Genomic DNA, 17,451 nt, shown 5'->3' on the forward strand with positions numbered 1-17,451 from the left:
CCCCCTAATATTGAAATCCCAGAATCCCCCCTGGTCTGACAGCATATGATCGCTCATGTTCTCACCCAGTAAGACTTTCCACACGTGGATCCGGTACATGGAGGGAAGCGGAAACCTCTGACTGAACGTGCTCAACTTCTCCACATCTGGAAACACCACACACACACACACTGACCATCAACAGCAGATAATAAGAGTTATCAATATTTATTATTGTGAAACAATCCGTTTTGCATGGTTATGTGTAGAATCAAATCATAAAAAAGAATGGCCTACAATAACAATAATGATAATAATTGTTTTTTTTATAAAAAGTCAAAAGTGGATGTTCTGGATGTTGTTTTTTTACATTTAGAAAAACATTATTAATAATAATAATAATAATAATAACAAAAACTTCTGTCCTGTATGGTTATTGAACTCTTAAACCAATATTAAAAATGAGTAAAAAAATAAAATAATACAAATAATAATAATAACTGTTATTATTAGTGTAAAAAATAACAGGAAATAATAAACACCAACATTCAAAATAATAATAGTTATTATTATGATGATTATTATTATTTATTATAGTCAAAAAGGACAAATCAACATCAATAATGTATGTTATTGAACACTTAAACCAACATAAACAAATATTTAAAATATAATAAAGTAATAATAATAGTTAGAAGAAGAATAACTTAAACTGTTATTTTGAATAACAGAAAATTAAAAAAACTGTTCTGCATGATAATTTAACACTTACACCAACATTAAAATTATTATTATTACTTATTATAGTGTCAAAACTAGTAAAAACAATAATAAAGTAATAATAATAACTGTTTTTATTACAGTCAAAATAAGAAAATAAAAATCTGTTCTGCATGTTTATTGAACTCTTAAACTACAATTAAAAATGCATGAAAAATGTTTCATAAAAATACCAATAACTGTTTTTATTCAATTTTTTAATTATTAGTGTTAAAAAGTCAAACAAAAAAGTAAAACTGTTCTGCATGGTATTCAAACACACAAAAAAAAAATTATTATTATTATTATTGATAACTGTTATTAATTTAACAAACAAACAAATGTCTTAAGCCAGAGGCAGCATCGGTCAGTCTGTAAATCTCACCCAGTGGATTGTCCTTCAGCACGATCTCCAGGGATTTCTTCTCCTCCACTCCTCTGAATCCCACTTTCTCATAATACGCCGAGCGGAAGTTCCTCTGAGGATCTTCAGCCATGATCAAGCTGGAACAACAACATCATGATGATGATGATGACACTTTATTACTCATAATGAGACTATGGGAACTCTATAGTGTTAGATCACATCGGTGTCACATTTGCTATAGAACAACAAAGGTATAACATTACTTTGATACAGTACCATGGTATTACCACCATGGCACCCAAGAAGTACTTTACCTTTCCTTCCTTAAAGAATACCACGGCTCATGTAAAGTTAGTTTAACCTTTGACATTCGTTTTCACACCCATTAAACTATCTGTGCATTTCATGTTTTCAGCTCAGATGTACAGTATAAAACACGTGTCCTCGCAGCACAAGCCTTATCTCAAGAAATAAAACAAATTAATTAGCCCTATAAATCAATTAAATGATTTAACCATGTGACATTATGACATCAAACTAATAATAAAATGTAGAACATTTAAAAATATCCCTTTTATTGCACAAGGCTCTGTTTTGGGAATTCAAACAATTCAAACAAGCTTTATAAAAAAATTGTACCAGTATAATAATCTGAAAAACAAAGCTTGTGCATTATAGGGAATCATATTTTGAATACTTTACAGCTGGATTGATACCTTTAGGTCAAACGGTGTTGTCGTTTAATGGATTTACAGTATTACACACATTTAAAGTTGAAAAATTATTATAAAACAAATGAAATGCCAATTCCAAAAATGGAGCCTTGTGCAATAAAATGGATATTTTAGTATTTTCTACATTCTACGATTAGTTTGATATCATCATGGTCAAAATGTTTAATAAGAATTATAGGGCTAATTAATGTATATTCTTGAGATAGGGCTTGTGCTGCAAAGGACATTTGTTTATGTAAATCTGAGCTGGTTTGAGCTGAAATGTTTAATTGGTGTGAAACCGAAAGCCTAACGAATGTCAAATGTTAAACTAACTTTACCACAATAGCTCAGAGAAAGGTAAAGATAGTAATACTATGGTATTTGTGTTAGTGTAGAAGTAGAACAAAAAATACAAGGTACGACAGTTATTATATCTATGGTAAAACCACGGTAAACTGGTGTAAGACACGCCTGATATGTTCCTCATATAGAGGAATGTGTTAAGAAGACGCATTAATGTTTAAAAATCACAGTTTATCCGCAGAACTCACCAGGCCTCAGTCTCATCCGCGGTGTTTCCTGAGCAGACACCCGAGGAGTGATTCACCGATCCCCCGTCACATTCAGCTCACATTCAGACTGCAGGAGCAGGATCATCATCTTCAGATCTTCATAGGGAAACTGTGAATGAGTCTGCCTGAATCTGCAGTCTTGTGTTTGCAGCTTTCTGCCCTCGGAAGTGAATCACGTCCTCGTGTTGTTGTTGTACTACCGCCCGTGTCCGGCAGGAGGCGCTCATAGACCCCTCACTGTTACAGTTTTTGCCAATTGCTAACACACAATTTTGCAGACTAGGCTGGTTTTATCAAAATACTTAACACAATTCACAAAACCACACACCCAAACTGCAAAATACCCAATATATCCTGCAAAATGAAGCACTGCAACCAAAACTACATACAGCATTATCAAAATCAAACTTGTGCACAAAATGGCACACACTTCATTTATATTAGCAGATTTTTGTCTAACCAACTACACACTGTTGGGCATAATGAAGAGCACTCTCATCTTTAGCTTTGCCATAATACTAAAATAGTTGTTAAAACATTTTTATTTAATTTTTTTCACCAAACAAGTCATAATAATAATTACATTGGACGGAAAAAAAATACGCTCACAAAAAAAAACAGTGAACTGAAAAAGATTGAAGTGTTAATTAACCATTGAGGTGTTTGGTCAGGTGACACATGTACTGGCCAATCAGATCATGTAGTGTCATTTTAAGTGGCAGTGTTTTGAAAGGGCAAACATGTGGCTTTATGTCAGATTGTTGTGTGTTACGCAGAGAACCGTGTTCAGTGTGTTTAAAAAGGGCCATTTTGAATTGCAAAATGTGTGTAAAGCAGAAAATGTGTTTAGACTTTTGGAGACTTGAGAAGAGGTTTTGCTCTCTGTGTGTCAGTTTCAAATAATTGTGCTGTGCATGTCATTTTAGTGTGTTGGCAATTGGAAAAAACTGTAATATGATACTTTTTTAAATATTCTTTGTGTGTGTGTGTGTGTGTGTGTGTGTGTGTGTGTGTGTGTGTGTGTGTGTGTGTGTGTGTGTGTGTGTGTGTGTGTGTGTGATGGGTAGGTTTAGTGAGAGAATATAATTTTTTTCTAGTATAAAAATCATGTCTATGGAATGTCCCAATTTAGATAGCTATAGTAAACATAAAAAGACAAATAGAAAATGCACTCGTTCTTGACTGACTAACTTTTTAAAACTATATTTGTAATGTATATTTTATTTATAAACTGCAGTGTTATTTTACATTTGATCAAAAATCAAAGTCCAAACTGAAAATGAAAATTAAGTGAGGAAGATTGGATAGACAAGATCAGACAGTGTTTGTTTCAGTTATCTTCTTTATTGTTACTCACTTTACCTACAATCATAATAAAATAAACATGAAAACTTTTGTGGTGATCTGTGGTATCAAACCAGCATTTGAGTCCAGTTGAATATCAAGAACAGCTGATAACATAAATAAAATAAATAATGAACACTGACCCACCACCAGCATTATAACTAATATTTTTTAAACATATTTAAACATATTTTCTCTCTCTCTTCCTCAACACGCTCTTTACCTCTGAAAATGCTCTAAAATGTCTAAATTATGTATCATAATTATGCATCATACTTAATATAAACTGGTTATTTTTGATTTTTTTTTTTTCTAAAAGATTTTCTAAAAGACCAGATTTGTGACATTTGAGTTCAGAGAATCATTCGCCCCATAGTCACCCAGTCGAGCAGATAAATAATACAATTTAAATATAACTATCATACTGAATATTAAATAAGTGATTAAAGATAACAATTGCATCATACTTGTACAGTCTTTTTTCACATTAGGCTGAGAGGAAAGTTTTTTCCTCCCTCTCTCTCTCTCTCTCTCTCTCTCTCTCTTTCTCATTTAGTCTGATGGATCTGATTTCCAGGGTCAATGCAGAAATAACGTAATTTAGGTGATTTTTCACTCTGAATGACAGTGTTCATACGATAATCCATGAACTCTGCAGAGAAAAGGGAATAAAATCTTTCACTGAGAGAGTGCATAAATACCACAATACATTTCAAACACAATCAAACTTCATTACTGACAAATGCTTGGCAAATATGAAACATTGGTAACACTTTACATTAATGTATGAATCAGCATGAACTAACAATGAGCAACACATTTGTTACAGTATTTATTAATCTTTGTTTATTTTAGTTAATAAAAATACAGCTAAAAATCCCTCCGCAGAAGTAGCAGTGCTTCGCCTTCTGAGAATATAGTTCCCAGTACGGTTAGAAGATGGCTGTGTCTCATGTGACCTTGTTATTCGTACACGCTGTGACTATACAAATCACAACATGTAAATAGGAAAATGTTGGTGTTATTTTGTCACTTATTGGGAGCAGTATGCTAGCTGGAGCCATTTACCTCCAGTCTTTGTGCTAAGCTAGGCTAGCGGTGGGTGCGTCAGACAGAGTTACGGCACACACGGAGATGAGAAGGGTGTGTATGGACTTATCTAACTCTGGGGGATACGGTGAATAAGATAAAGTCCCAAAAATTCGGCGTGTTCCTTTAACTAATGAACCCTATATTGTAAAGTGTTACTGAAACATTTAATAGTCTGAAATATGAAGCATGCTTTACTTACAGTCTCTGATACTTTACTTCAGTATGTATATCTGATGTTGAAGGCAACAGGTCCTCTGATGTTAAAGCCGAGGTAGAAAGACACCTGGCCTTTTCTGTACACACTGGCCGGTTTATGAGGAGTGACTTGAATCTGTTTCCCATCTCTAATAGCGAACACTTTATGATTATTCCTGACCTCGCCGCTGACCCGCTGGAGACAATTAACGTCACCGTCTAAGAGGAGCTCCAACGAGTTAGGAGGATCATTCAGCTGTAGTTCTGAGCTGTGAACCAGTTTCTGCAAACCCTTCCCGTCCCCAAAGAAGAACAAAGGCACCAGGTAGCGACCGCGAAGGTATTTCTGATACTTCTTCTCATATGATTCACGCATATATCGGACACAGTTTTGCAGGTCTGGAGGGTTTGGGATTCTTGGCTGCGCTTCATCAAACCAAAAGAGCAAAAGAATCAAGAGGTAAAACTCTGGGCTTCTGTGTTTCTCTTTGCTCACCCAAAGTTTGTGTAAGCTGGCCTGGAGCTCGTCTGTCTCTTCAGACTGATCATCAAACACACTCAGGATGATGTTGGCGGAAACGTAGAGAATGTTCTGGGTTTCGTCATCAGATTGTGGATTTTGAAGTGCACTCTGATTTTGTTGAAGCACACTGATATCAGATTTGGGGAAATGAAGTAGGCCTCCAAAAGACTTCATTCTTTTCTCATTCAGGGTGGCTTTAAAATATTGCTTATAGCACTCTTCAATTTCATTATGAAGGTAGGGCAGGTCACGTTTATTGATCCTTGGTCTTGAGAATGCCAGGTACCATTCAAAGAAATCATATTTATTCTTCACGTCACCTTTGTGATCACTGATGAACTTACTGTATTTTTGTTCCCAAGGGTTTTTTGCACTTAAATCATGCATGATCTTGCACACCTGGAGACATCCAAAGCTGCCCCTGTTATTGAAAATGGTGGTGTCTTCTGACTCGCCTTCAGCTGCTTTTTCTTCATCTTTAAACGCTTTAATGGCAGACTTTGCAATGCGCAAAACCTGTGTTTGTGTGTTTGTGCGTGTTTGTTCTTTCAGAATGGTCCGCAGGTGGTTTTTGTGAACCTGCCCCAGTGTATCAATAATATGAGATTTTGTGGGAGGTCTGGCAATGGCTATATTTGCCCACCTTTCTGCCTCATCAAATTTGTTTCCTTTTTTTACCACAATGTAATACAAACGTGCAAGTGCTTGAGGATAAAAAGGGTCTTTGGTGAACAAATCTGAACCCAGCTTCAACAAACTAATGCATTCCTCGGGATTCCTCGTGAGGTCAAGAATCAGTTTGGAAAACTTGTCCTTTTCTGTGTCGACCCTTATGGTTAACATTCTCTTGCAAATCCGCATGTAATGACTCTCCTTTCCTTTTACCATGTTTTGCAAGAAGTCAGAAGCGATGTTGAATGTTGTCAGTTTGTTCTCAGTGAGCATATTCACACATGCATCCGCAATCATTGGATGTGCCATGCGTATGTAGTCTGTGTTTGGTTTTCCTTCTGAGAATGTGACTATGAGATCAATGAAAGGCTCCATTGCTGCTTCCAGTGTTTCCTTGTCGGAGGAACGGTCTGTTTGTGCAATGAATTCCTCGCACAAAAGCTTCGACAAGTGTGAGCCTGGGACGTATGAATTTATCAAAGCCAAAAAACTGAGAAGTCTTGTGCTTTTGGACTTTGGATATTTCTTAACATGTTGGACCATTTCTGCTGTGATCAGTTTCTCGGCGTCCTCTTTCCTGAAACCTCCCTGCATTATGTTGAAGGCATGGAAGTTCTCTGACATTGTCTTGTATTTCTCATTCAGCTCCAGTTTCTTTTGATCAAACCTCTCTTTCTCGTTTGGAGAGAGCGTCATTGTAATTTCCACACTGCCTGTTCCTGGAACAGTTGTAGTTCTGCAGTTTAAAATGATCACAGCGGGAGTGTCTGTGCTGATGTCCCTCGTACGTATTTCGTCAATCAGGTTTTCCCAGAGAGAATTCTTGATTGGCTGATCATTGTTTGAGTTTTCCTTGGTGTCCAGCAACAGGAGCACTGTTTTCGGATCATGTCTTGCATGTTGTTCATTAGACAGGAGGAAAAGGTCCACCACTTGTTTCGGCAGCTTTTTATCGTCTAAATCAGAGTTGATCACTTTGGCACATCTGAGGTGTTTGTGAAAATGCCAGAGCGCCTGCATGGCGAGGGTTGACCCTCCACTGCCAGGCTGGTATTGTAAAGAAACTTCAGTGATCAGACATCTTTTCCTTTTTTTTCTCTCAATTAACTGAATTAAATCTTTAAAGCAATCCCTTTCTACAAACGGCGAGATCTCTGATGTGCTAAAATTCAGCCACTGTGGAGGAGCTCCTTTAAGAAAATCAATCTCGTGCTTCATAGAGTCAATCGCCGAGTCTCCAGTCTCGAACATATCAGACCACGCCACGTCCAGGCATGAGAGTGAATCTCTCAGGTTAGTTGGGATTGCGGTTGCATCACTGTTTTCGGAGCTGGGTACAGATGAAGGAATGGTGTACATTATCAGTTTTATTTTTCCTTTTTCTTTCCAATTAGAATGGGGATATTTGTGAGAGGAATGTTTCAAAATTGCTTCAAAATGGTTGATAAATTAAGAGAATCCCTGCGAGTCTTTATTCCAGTGCCACGGAGAAGGAGACCAAGATACCTTTTAAAAGAATGGGATAATTTCAGAATAGACAAATAATTACTGAGGGAGAGCGAAAGAACCAGAAATAGAGGCAATAATCACTTTGATATTGTCTTAAATCTATCTCTATCCATTTTTTTGTTGTTGTTGTTTATATGTTTTATGTATTAATAACAGCCTGGACTAGTAAACTCTCAAGTGTCTGCTTTCTAATGATACAATGGTTGTACAGTCAGAATGATTTATGAGCAGAAACCTTTTTATTTTTGTTATGTCATTTATGCACACCTTTTCAAAACTGAAATGGGATTAATCTCATTTTTTTCTTTTTTATTATAAGCTTAGACTGTCTCAAGTCAAGTCAAGTTTATTTATATAGCGCTTTTCACAATACAGATTGTATCAAAGCAGCTTCACAGTATTAAATTAAAATAATACATCAATGTTTGTTTCTAGTGGAAAACGTCCACGTTTGGTAATGCTGATCAATAGTATTGTTGATTGATTAATTAAATTAAATATCCCCAACTGTCTCCTGCCTCCTTGCAATATTCCCTGACCAGCTTTCAAAGCAAACCTACACCCTTCCAAGTATATGCTTCACAACATGAATAACAATAAAATAAAACAATTATAGCTATAATGCATTTAAACATATACATTTAAAAATTACATTTATTTAAAACTTAAAAATATATTACCTATTAATACAATTTGAAACACTAGTTAAATAATAAATGTACTTGTATAACACAGTGAAATTCATGAACTGTCTTACCGTTCAGCTAACAGTCAGATGTTGTGCCGTATTCAATAATAAGGCAGCACACCTTTTATTTGCCAAGAAATATGTGTAAAATCCCACCCCCTTTGTGTCATAAATTTTTGTCTTCCGTGTCACAATACACAAAAATGCAGGTGTAACATTCAGGCTGCATTTTTGTGTCTTATGACAAGATCTGTTGTCTGTTCAAATGTATCACTATGAAAAGTAGGCCTATATTTACAGAAAAAAGGTTGGGGGGGGGGGGGGGGGGTTTCATGAATCAGTATTCACAAAAATGTATTTCATTTCTCTGAAAATGAAAGTTAGGACACAATACTGCACTGGGTGTGGCAGAACGGGTTATTATGTTCCCGTTTGTCATTTGTTTCTATGGTTATTCATTATATGGCTAATTGAGCGTTCGCAAAGACCCACCCCCTTTAGTTACTGTTGGTATGTCTGACAATCCACGCCGCTCTCACACACACCATGTTCTCACACAGTGAAAAATACATCGCGGAGGAGAGAGGACACTGACAATACACTGAGACAGGACAGACCAGGGTACTTTTGTTATGAAATAAAGTCTCAACTTTCAAATTTGGTCACTTTTTAAAGAAATTTAAACAATAAATACGGTTTTGTGTCTCTTTAATGTGTCTGACCTATTGATCAGTTAAAGCTGCTCGTGAACCGATCATCTCTTCCTTCTAGTTCATTTATAGCATCAAATAAGCATGAATGAACATCAGAAGGAATGTTGTTTTAACCGTAGAAAGACGTCAGTACACTCCGTTTTTCAAGTTCAAATCCACCAACGTTAATCTACTAACTCTCCTGACTGCTTTGTCGGACAAAAATGGCGGATTCGGCAGATGGTGGATTATGATTGGTCAGATCGCCTGTCAATCAAACTCCCTGTGAAGGGTCAGTTAGCGTTTGTAGGCTACTTGAGTTCATTATCACGTGTAGCCTGTATCTTTCCTTATGTTCATTCAGTTCATTGTCCAGCATTGTTTGTGCTTAGCATGCTGTTTCATTCCATTGTTCGGGAAGCAGACACACTCTGTCAGTTTAAATCTAGACTAACACATCATCTCTTTAACCTTCCATACACATAGAACATTATACATTTCTCTTATTCAAATCAGTTAAATGATTGTTAGGCTGGATAAATTAGGTCAGCCGGAACCGGGAACACTTCCTATAACAGCCAATGTACTCGTTACATCAGAAGAAGAATGGCATCTATGCTAATATTAGTCTCTGTGTTTATCCCGAGGTTTATTGTAGTCAGCCGGATCTGGGCCGGATCCAGACCAGATAGTGAACCTGCGCCTAGACACGACCACAACGCATGATGTAGTCAGCCGGATCCGGGCCGGATCCAGACCAGATGGAGGACCTGCGTCTAGACACGACCACAACGCATGATGTAGTCAGCCGGATCCGGGCCGGATCCAGACCAGATGGAGGACCTGCGCCAAGACACGACCACAACGCATGATGTAGTCAGCCGGATCCGGGCCGGATCCAGACCAGATGGAGGACCTGCGCCTAGACACGACCACAACGCATGATGTAGTCAGCCGGATCCGGGCCGGATCCAGACCAGATGGAGGACCTGCGCCAAGACACGACCACAACGCATGATGTAGTCAGCCGGATCCGGGCCGGATCCAGACCAGATGGAGGACCTGCGCCAAGACACGACCACAACGCATGATGTAGTCAGCCGGATCCGGGCCGGATCCAGACCAGATGGAGGACCTGCGTCTAGACACGAGTCACGACCACAACGCATGATGTAGTCACCCGGATCCGGGCCATATCCAGATCAAGTGGAGGACCTGCGCCTAGACACGACCACAACGCATGATGTAGTCAGCCGGATCCGGGCCAGATGGTAGCCACAACGCAGCCCTGAATGTCAGCAGAGACTGTTTCAACTAGACTCTCGCCTGTGAAGACCTCAATGAAACACGGACAGCCATCGGCACAGATCCCCAGCAAAGACCACAAGAACCAAACAAGTCCTCTGCTCAGACCTATGATTGCTGAGTCTGACCCTGACTGAGCCTGATTTCTCCTGAAGTTTTTTTCTCCATTCTGTCTCCTGATGGAGTTTGGGTTCTTTACCACTGTCGCCTCTGGCTTGCTTAATTAATAATAATAATAATAATAATGCGTTTATTTTATAAAGCGCCTTTCAGGAAACTCAAGGTCACTTTACAGTAAAGTACAATATACATGACATAGAAACAAGACATGAAACAGTACAAAACCGTTATGATAAATCTGATATTTCTAAAGCATGGGATAGGGCTTTTAATACAGACCGTGCCTCATTGTTAAAGAAAAAATCTAAGCCTCACATGACATCCAAAGTATTTTTTTTCCACTAGCTACACTCCAGCAGTAGGAAGAATAAAGAACATCATTCGCAAACATTGGCACGTTCTTAACAGTGGCCCGACACTTAAAGACATCTGCGCTGAGCCGCCCAGGTTCATTTTCAGACGCGCCCGCAACATTCGCGACCGATTGGTCCACTCAGATATGATTATCCCACTCTCTACTACTTGGCTTCCCAGCCCACCTCTGGGTTTCTATAAATGTGGCAACTGTGCGCAATGCTCCAATTCAACCAATGCGAAAGATTTTTCACATCCCCGCACTGGTAAGAAATATTCTATTTCTTCATTCATCAACTGTAACAGTACTCACGTAATATACCTTCTAAAGTGTCCCTGTGGACTGGTGTACATAGGTCAAACAAAACGTCAACTTAAACTAAGGATAGCTGAACACAAAACAGCAATTCGTACCCAGAACTTAACATATGCCATGGCGAGGCACTATAAGCAGGCCAATCATGGTTCCCCTGCATCACTGAAGTTTTGGGGAATCGAGAAAATCACACCCCCACCCAGAGGTGGTGATATTATCAATAAACTCCTATGCAGGGAAGCGTTCTGGATACATACACTTAACACTCGAGAACCTTTAGGTCTAAATGAAGAATTGAGTTTAACATGCTTTCTCTAAACACTTAAGCATATTAAAATACAGATGAATATACTTTTATTCCCATTGTATTGTGAACTTTATTTTTATTTATTTTTATTTTTTTGGATCTGTATGTGGGTACTTGCCCTTTAATGACTGATGTGTGAGTGTGACACCTTGGTTTAGAGGGGTGTATTTTTGGGTGGCCAACGCCCCCTTTATCACACCTGTTGATGATCCTTATTAATGGCTTCATTGCTCATTCTCTCCAAGGACTCTGATGAAGATGTAACTTTACATCGAAACGTTAGTCATTTATTGTTATGCACCTTAAATAAATATTTTAATTAGTAGACATCTGTGCTGCACCGGCGATTCCTTTTGTCTGGTTTGTTTTGTCCTGCCCTGGTTGCACCGGATTGTTTGTGGATTACAGAAGCGCAGAGAACCTTCTTTTCAATAAGTCACGGCATCTTCTCCTGTTATGCTTTTTTAAGACTAATTTTTTTAATTAAAAAAATTACATATTTAATGTATTTCTACACTTTGGAAATTATTATTGTCTGTATAAATTTAGGGTCAACTGTTTACTCTTTTTCCTGTAAAATGAAAGTTAAACACTCCTTGATTCTAAGAAGTTAAACCTGTAACTCTGTGAAAATACTTCTCTAAGAATACCAGACATATTCTGAATGTGGTTTAGATTAATTCACTGCAAAGGAATGACAGGTTTCCTTTCATTTCTTTGGAAATGAAAGTTCTATATCACCAAACATGAGTAGTATGTATGTAGCAAGAGGAAACGAGGATCTAGACAACCATAAACAAAATCCAGGGAAACGAGTCCATGTGAACGGAAAACACACACACACGCTGTGTTTTCAGGTTTTATGGGGACTCTGCACACACAGATTTCAGTTATGATACATATTATAATGCTTATAAAAGTGTGTCTGCATGAGTCTCTTGAGTGTATGTGCGTGAGTCAGTGTGTACATGAGTGTGTGTGAGAGAGAATGTGTAAATGTGTAAGTATGTGTGAGAGAGAATGTGCATGTGTAGTTTATATTACATTTTGGGGACCAATCAAGGATAGTAAAATCTGAGATCACCAACATTTTAGGGAACAGACAGCCACGTGGGAAAAGGTTTTGGTGAACGTTTTGGTAACCCTTCCTTTTACAGTCCCCTAATTACTAGGTATTTACCTGGTAAATATATGGTAAGTTATAGTTGGTTATTGGTAATTACCACAGGTAACAAGTATGTAAATGCAGAGAAACTACAAACTAATTACTAAGTATTTACCTGGTAAGCATATGGTAAATTATAGTATTTTAGTGTGTAATTACTTAAGGTGATTAGTATGCAATTACAGAGAAACTACCAGGGAAAAAAACACCACTGTTAAATATCAACTCAACAAAGTACTGTGTACTTGTTGTCCAGTATTACCCATCAATTCAAGTTAGGTTTGTAGTTATCTTAGGGTTATGTTGGTAACAGTCCATGTTTATTTATTACTATCTTGAAATTAAGACGGTAGTTTCCAATAAATTACCTTGTCTTACATAGTTGTTGTTCATTGCTACACCCATTTATAGAGGGTTTATCAAATAATTTACCTTACACTTACCTGGTAACTACCCCGCAGGAACAGTTTTCCCTAATGTCATGGCACATCTTAAATACTGGGTGTTCTTGCAGATGTTTTTACAATTTACTCAGTAAATAAAGTGCAACTGTACTGTAAAATGAAGCCTTGTTTATTTCCATGGTATTACCGGAATTGTACCATATAACCTGATCATTCCCTTTTCCATAGTCACTTTTTTTTTTTACCTCGTATGTCCTGCAACGTTACCAAGGAAAACATGACAATTTACTCAGTAAGTAAAGTGAAACTGTACTGTAAAAGGAAGCCTTTTTATTTCCATGGAATTACTGGAATCTTACCCTATAATCTGTAATAGCTACGTAACTGTAGCTATTACAGATTATAGGGTAAGATCCCAGTAATTCCATGGAAATAAAAAGGCTTCCTTTTACAGTACAGTTTCACTTTACTTACTGAGAATGTTCAACGTGATCTCATGAGAATACGTGTGTATTTTTACGTAAAGTGTAATTCTACCATACAGTGCTATGCATAAGTTTAGACACCCATACTAAAGTTGACTAAAAAGAGGAATAAAAAATCATCTTTTGGAAACTGAACTTAATGCCTTAATTAAAAAAATTAGGAAAAATCCAACCTTTAAGGACACCAATTTTCTTTGTGAATGAATAATGTATCGTAAATAAATAAATGTTCTTCCTTAAAATACAGGGTGCATAAGTTTGGACACCCCTATGTTAAATTCCCATAGAGGCAGGCAGATTTTTATTTTTAAGTATTTCTTTTTATTTATTTTTTAGGATACTATGCATCCTGATAAAGTTCCCTTGGCCTTTGGAATTAAAATAGCCCCACATCATCACATAGCCTTCACCATACCTAGAGATTGGCATGGTTTTATTTCAGTTAGCCTAATAGCTAGTTTGATTTGCATTGAGAGATGATCTTATGGAAAGTACCCCATGCCAATCTCTAAACATTTATTTATTTACGATACATTATTCATTCACAAAGAAAATTGGTGTCCTTAAAGGTTGGATTTTTCCTAATTTTTTAAATTAAGGCATTAAGTTCAATTTCCAAAAGATGATTTTTTATTCCTCTTTTTAGTCAACTTTAGCATGGGTGTCTAAACTTATGCATAGCACTGTACGTACATTTACTTACGTTTTATACACACAGAAACGTATAATACTGATGTATTTACAGCACTAAAACGTAAAATGTTTACGTATTAACAGCACAAAAACGTACATTATTTACATTAAAATCGTAACTGTCAAATCCCGCGCTCGTGATGAATTCAAATTCAAAAATTGCGCCCTCAAGAAGCGTTACGACGTGTTTTACGGCAGCGATGTCAAACGCTCATTGGCTCTCGCCTGTTCGTCTATGTTCGTCACAGATTGCGACATGCCGTATTTCAGTCGGTAAACTACATTTGAAATGGAGAAGCGCGCGCGCCTTCACACAGAGCGAAGCCGGATTAACATTATCATGGATTAATAACTTAAATTCTGCTCTGTACCTCATTCAAAACTATTATATACTGAAAGAGAGGACTGTGACTGCAACACATCATCATGTGAACGACTTTTGGTACCGGTTTTGACATTTTCGCAATAAATAAATTATTGTGATTACACGTAGCCTATGTAGTTTAAGAAATTGTTATGGGTAGGTTTAGCTCATTTGGATGAGTCAATCGACTCATCCACAGTAGTCGATTGTCGAGTTCACGCGCGTGATCATAGGTACTAAACCTATGGGCGTGAACTCGACAATCGACTATTGTGGACTTCGACCGAAAACAGGATGTAAATACAGGTATGTGCGCTGGCTGAATTAACATCACTTTTATTCATATCTTTCACATCTACTGCAGTCAGATTCACCGTGTTCACTCTGAAGGAGTCTCTCAACATGGCTGGGCACTTGTAATGACACATCAAGGATGTTAAGAGGCTAAAAGCAGGTTTAAAACTTGCCCCATTTAAGTCAACAGGGTGCAAATTTTAAAAAGAGGATAACACGGTGTAGGCAACACCGATTTTTGTCGTTGTTCTCTGTATTGACAGCACTCCACATTTACAAAAAAATGAGCTCAATGTTAAAATTGACCGGAGTTCTCCTTTAAGGGATCTTCCATTTATCTATAAAACGGTAAAAGGTAAATTATACAGCTATCTTAATGATATGAAAGATTCGTAAATATTTAACGTTTTGTAGCTGTAAAAACGTAATAATGTTACATTTAATTGTTGCAGATACGTCCATATCATACGTTTCAGCATCTATCCAAACGTTTTCTATCTTTGAAAATTACGTATTAATACTACATATTAACAATGAGACCAGGCTGGAATGTTTTAGTTAAGTTGCAGAACACACATGGTAAAAGTTTGTGATTTCAAAAATGTTTAAGCAGTAGCAAAGGATGTGGTAAGAGTCTGGTAATACCATGGAAATAAACAAGGCTTCATTTTACAGTACAGTTTCACTTTACTTACTGAGTAAATTGTCATGTTTTCCTTGGTAACGTTGCAGGACATACGAGGTAAAAAAAAAATGTGACTATGGAAAAGGGAATGATCAGGTTATATGGTACAATTCCGGTAATACCATGGAAATAAACAAGGCTTCATTTTACAGTACAGTTGCACTTTACTTACTGAGTAAATTGTAAAAACATCTGCAAGAACATACCCAGTATTTAAGATGTGCCATGACATTAGGGAAAACTGTTCCTGCGGGGTAGTTACCAAGTAAGTGTAAGGTAAATTATTTGATAAACCCTCTATAAATGGGTGTAGCAATGAACAACAACTATGTAAGACAAGGTAATTTATTGGAAACTACCGTCTTAATTTCAAGATAGTAATAAATAAACATGGACTGTTACCAACATAACCCTAAGATAACTACAAACCTAACTTGAATTGATGGGTAATACTGGACAACAAGTACACAGTACTTTGTTGAGTTGATATTTAACAGTGGTGTTTTTTTCCCTGGTAGTTTCTCTGTAATTGCATACTAATCACCTTAAGTAATTACACACTAAAATACTATAATTTACCATATGCTTACCAGGTAAATACTTAGTAATTAGTTTGTAGTTTCTCTGCATTTACATACTTGTTACCTGTGGTAATTACCAATAACCAACTATAACTTACCATATATTTACCAGGTAAATACCTAGTAATTAGGGGACTGTAAAAGGATGGAGAGTCCCCATAAAACATGAAAACACAATGTGTGTGTGTGTGTGTGTGGATGCTGCGTTTTTTAAAACAGGAGCATTGTTACTGTCCATGCTTCTTGGTAGGCCTATAAGTCTTTCAAGCATAAAGCTGGTTAGTCAGGGTGCTAGTTAAACAATTTTGTATTATAATTAATAATATTGTTCATACCTTTAAATCTTCATGACAGGATCCCTACTGCATGACCCACTCTTCATTTCTAGACCTGAACTACAAGGTTGAATTGAGCTTATAAGACTTAAAGCCCACAGTGACAACAAACTCAGGACAGTTAAAATATAGCAGAGCTCATTCTGAGATAAACATCAGTATATGTAGTATATTAACTATTTCTGTCTTTAAGCATGTATATTCTGGCTGGCATTTACTCTGGATAGTTTAAGGACAAAGGGGCCAATGAGAATATCTTTAGAGAGCAAATAGGTTTAGATCTTTGTTTGGTTGTAACCACTAATAAAATTTAACAGAATTATATGTATTAATTTTTTAATTGAAACATTTGGAAGTAAACATTGTGATGCCAGGCCTGGATTAGAATTTTGTGAGCATGGAAATACTCTGCTTTAGATCCTAAATATAAAATCTTATAAAAGTGCACCATGGTAATAATTCTTCATTCAAGCCATACATTTTATAAGGTATTTCTTTATTTGAGCAATGAAGCTGCAAAAAGAAGTCAGACACTGTAAGTTATTAACTTCACTGAGTAACTCAGGCTAGTACAAAGGTAAAGTGAAGGCACTGAAACTTTTAGAAAAAAATACAGCAATTCAACAGTATTAGTGTAAAAACAAAACCAGGAAAATGACATCTTTACCCATCTAGTGTTATAAACAACTTTCATATCTGTTTAATAAAACTCAGAAGCAGATAAACCCCTAGAATAAGAGCAAACATGCTAAATTAAAGGTGCATATTACCAGATTAATACATTCAATATAGATTTAAGAAATGCAATTGGTTTTTCTTTAGTTTTCCAAACATGTGCATAAAAAAAGGTGGTAAAAAAAATCATCCACATTTCCAATAATTATTAACGATACTAATATTCTCGTGCTGTTATCTTAAAATACTTTGATGGATAA

At 36.8% G+C, this 17,451-nt stretch overlaps 2 protein-coding genes across 2 annotated transcripts in view; both read right to left on the bottom strand.

The window, feature by feature from the left end:
- The window catches only part of tbc1d7 (TBC1 domain family, member 7), a 12,334-nt gene extending 9,484 nt beyond the window's left edge, over positions 1–2,850 (bottom strand). Inside the window, exons 1-3 of the mRNA XM_079888080.1 lie at positions 2,373–2,850; positions 1,124–1,242; positions 66–146 (exon numbers count right to left, since the gene is read on the bottom strand). Coding sequence (XP_079744206.1) covers positions 66–146; positions 1,124–1,235 — 193 coding nt within the window. The 5' untranslated portion in view covers positions 1,236–1,242; positions 2,373–2,850. The remainder of the gene's footprint in view (positions 1–65; positions 147–1,123; positions 1,243–2,372) is intronic.
- Positions 2,851–4,049: 1,199 nt separating this feature from the next.
- Positions 4,050–8,532, bottom strand: LOC307168381 (sterile alpha motif domain-containing protein 9-like). Its single transcript, XM_079888269.1, has 3 exons — positions 8,486–8,532; positions 5,029–7,725; positions 4,050–4,389 (listed from the first exon to the last, which is right to left on the bottom strand). The coding sequence occupies exon 2, from the start codon at positions 7,576–7,578 to the stop codon at positions 5,047–5,049; it is 2,532 nt and encodes an 843-aa protein (XP_079744395.1). The 5' UTR covers positions 7,579–7,725; positions 8,486–8,532; the 3' UTR covers positions 4,050–4,389; positions 5,029–5,046.
- Positions 8,533–17,451: the final 8,919 nt, after the last annotated feature.

Source organism: Squalius cephalus (genome assembly GCF_949319135.1).
Source record: "Squalius cephalus genome assembly, chromosome: 12".
Taxonomy (NCBI): domain Eukaryota; kingdom Metazoa; phylum Chordata; class Actinopteri; order Cypriniformes; family Leuciscidae; genus Squalius; species Squalius cephalus.

Bases quoted from the DNA above. Each gene is read 5' to 3' on its own strand.
- LOC307168381 (XM_079888269.1), bottom strand. From the start codon at position 7,578: ATGTACACCATTCCTTCATCTGTACCCAGCTCCGAAAACAGTGATGCA.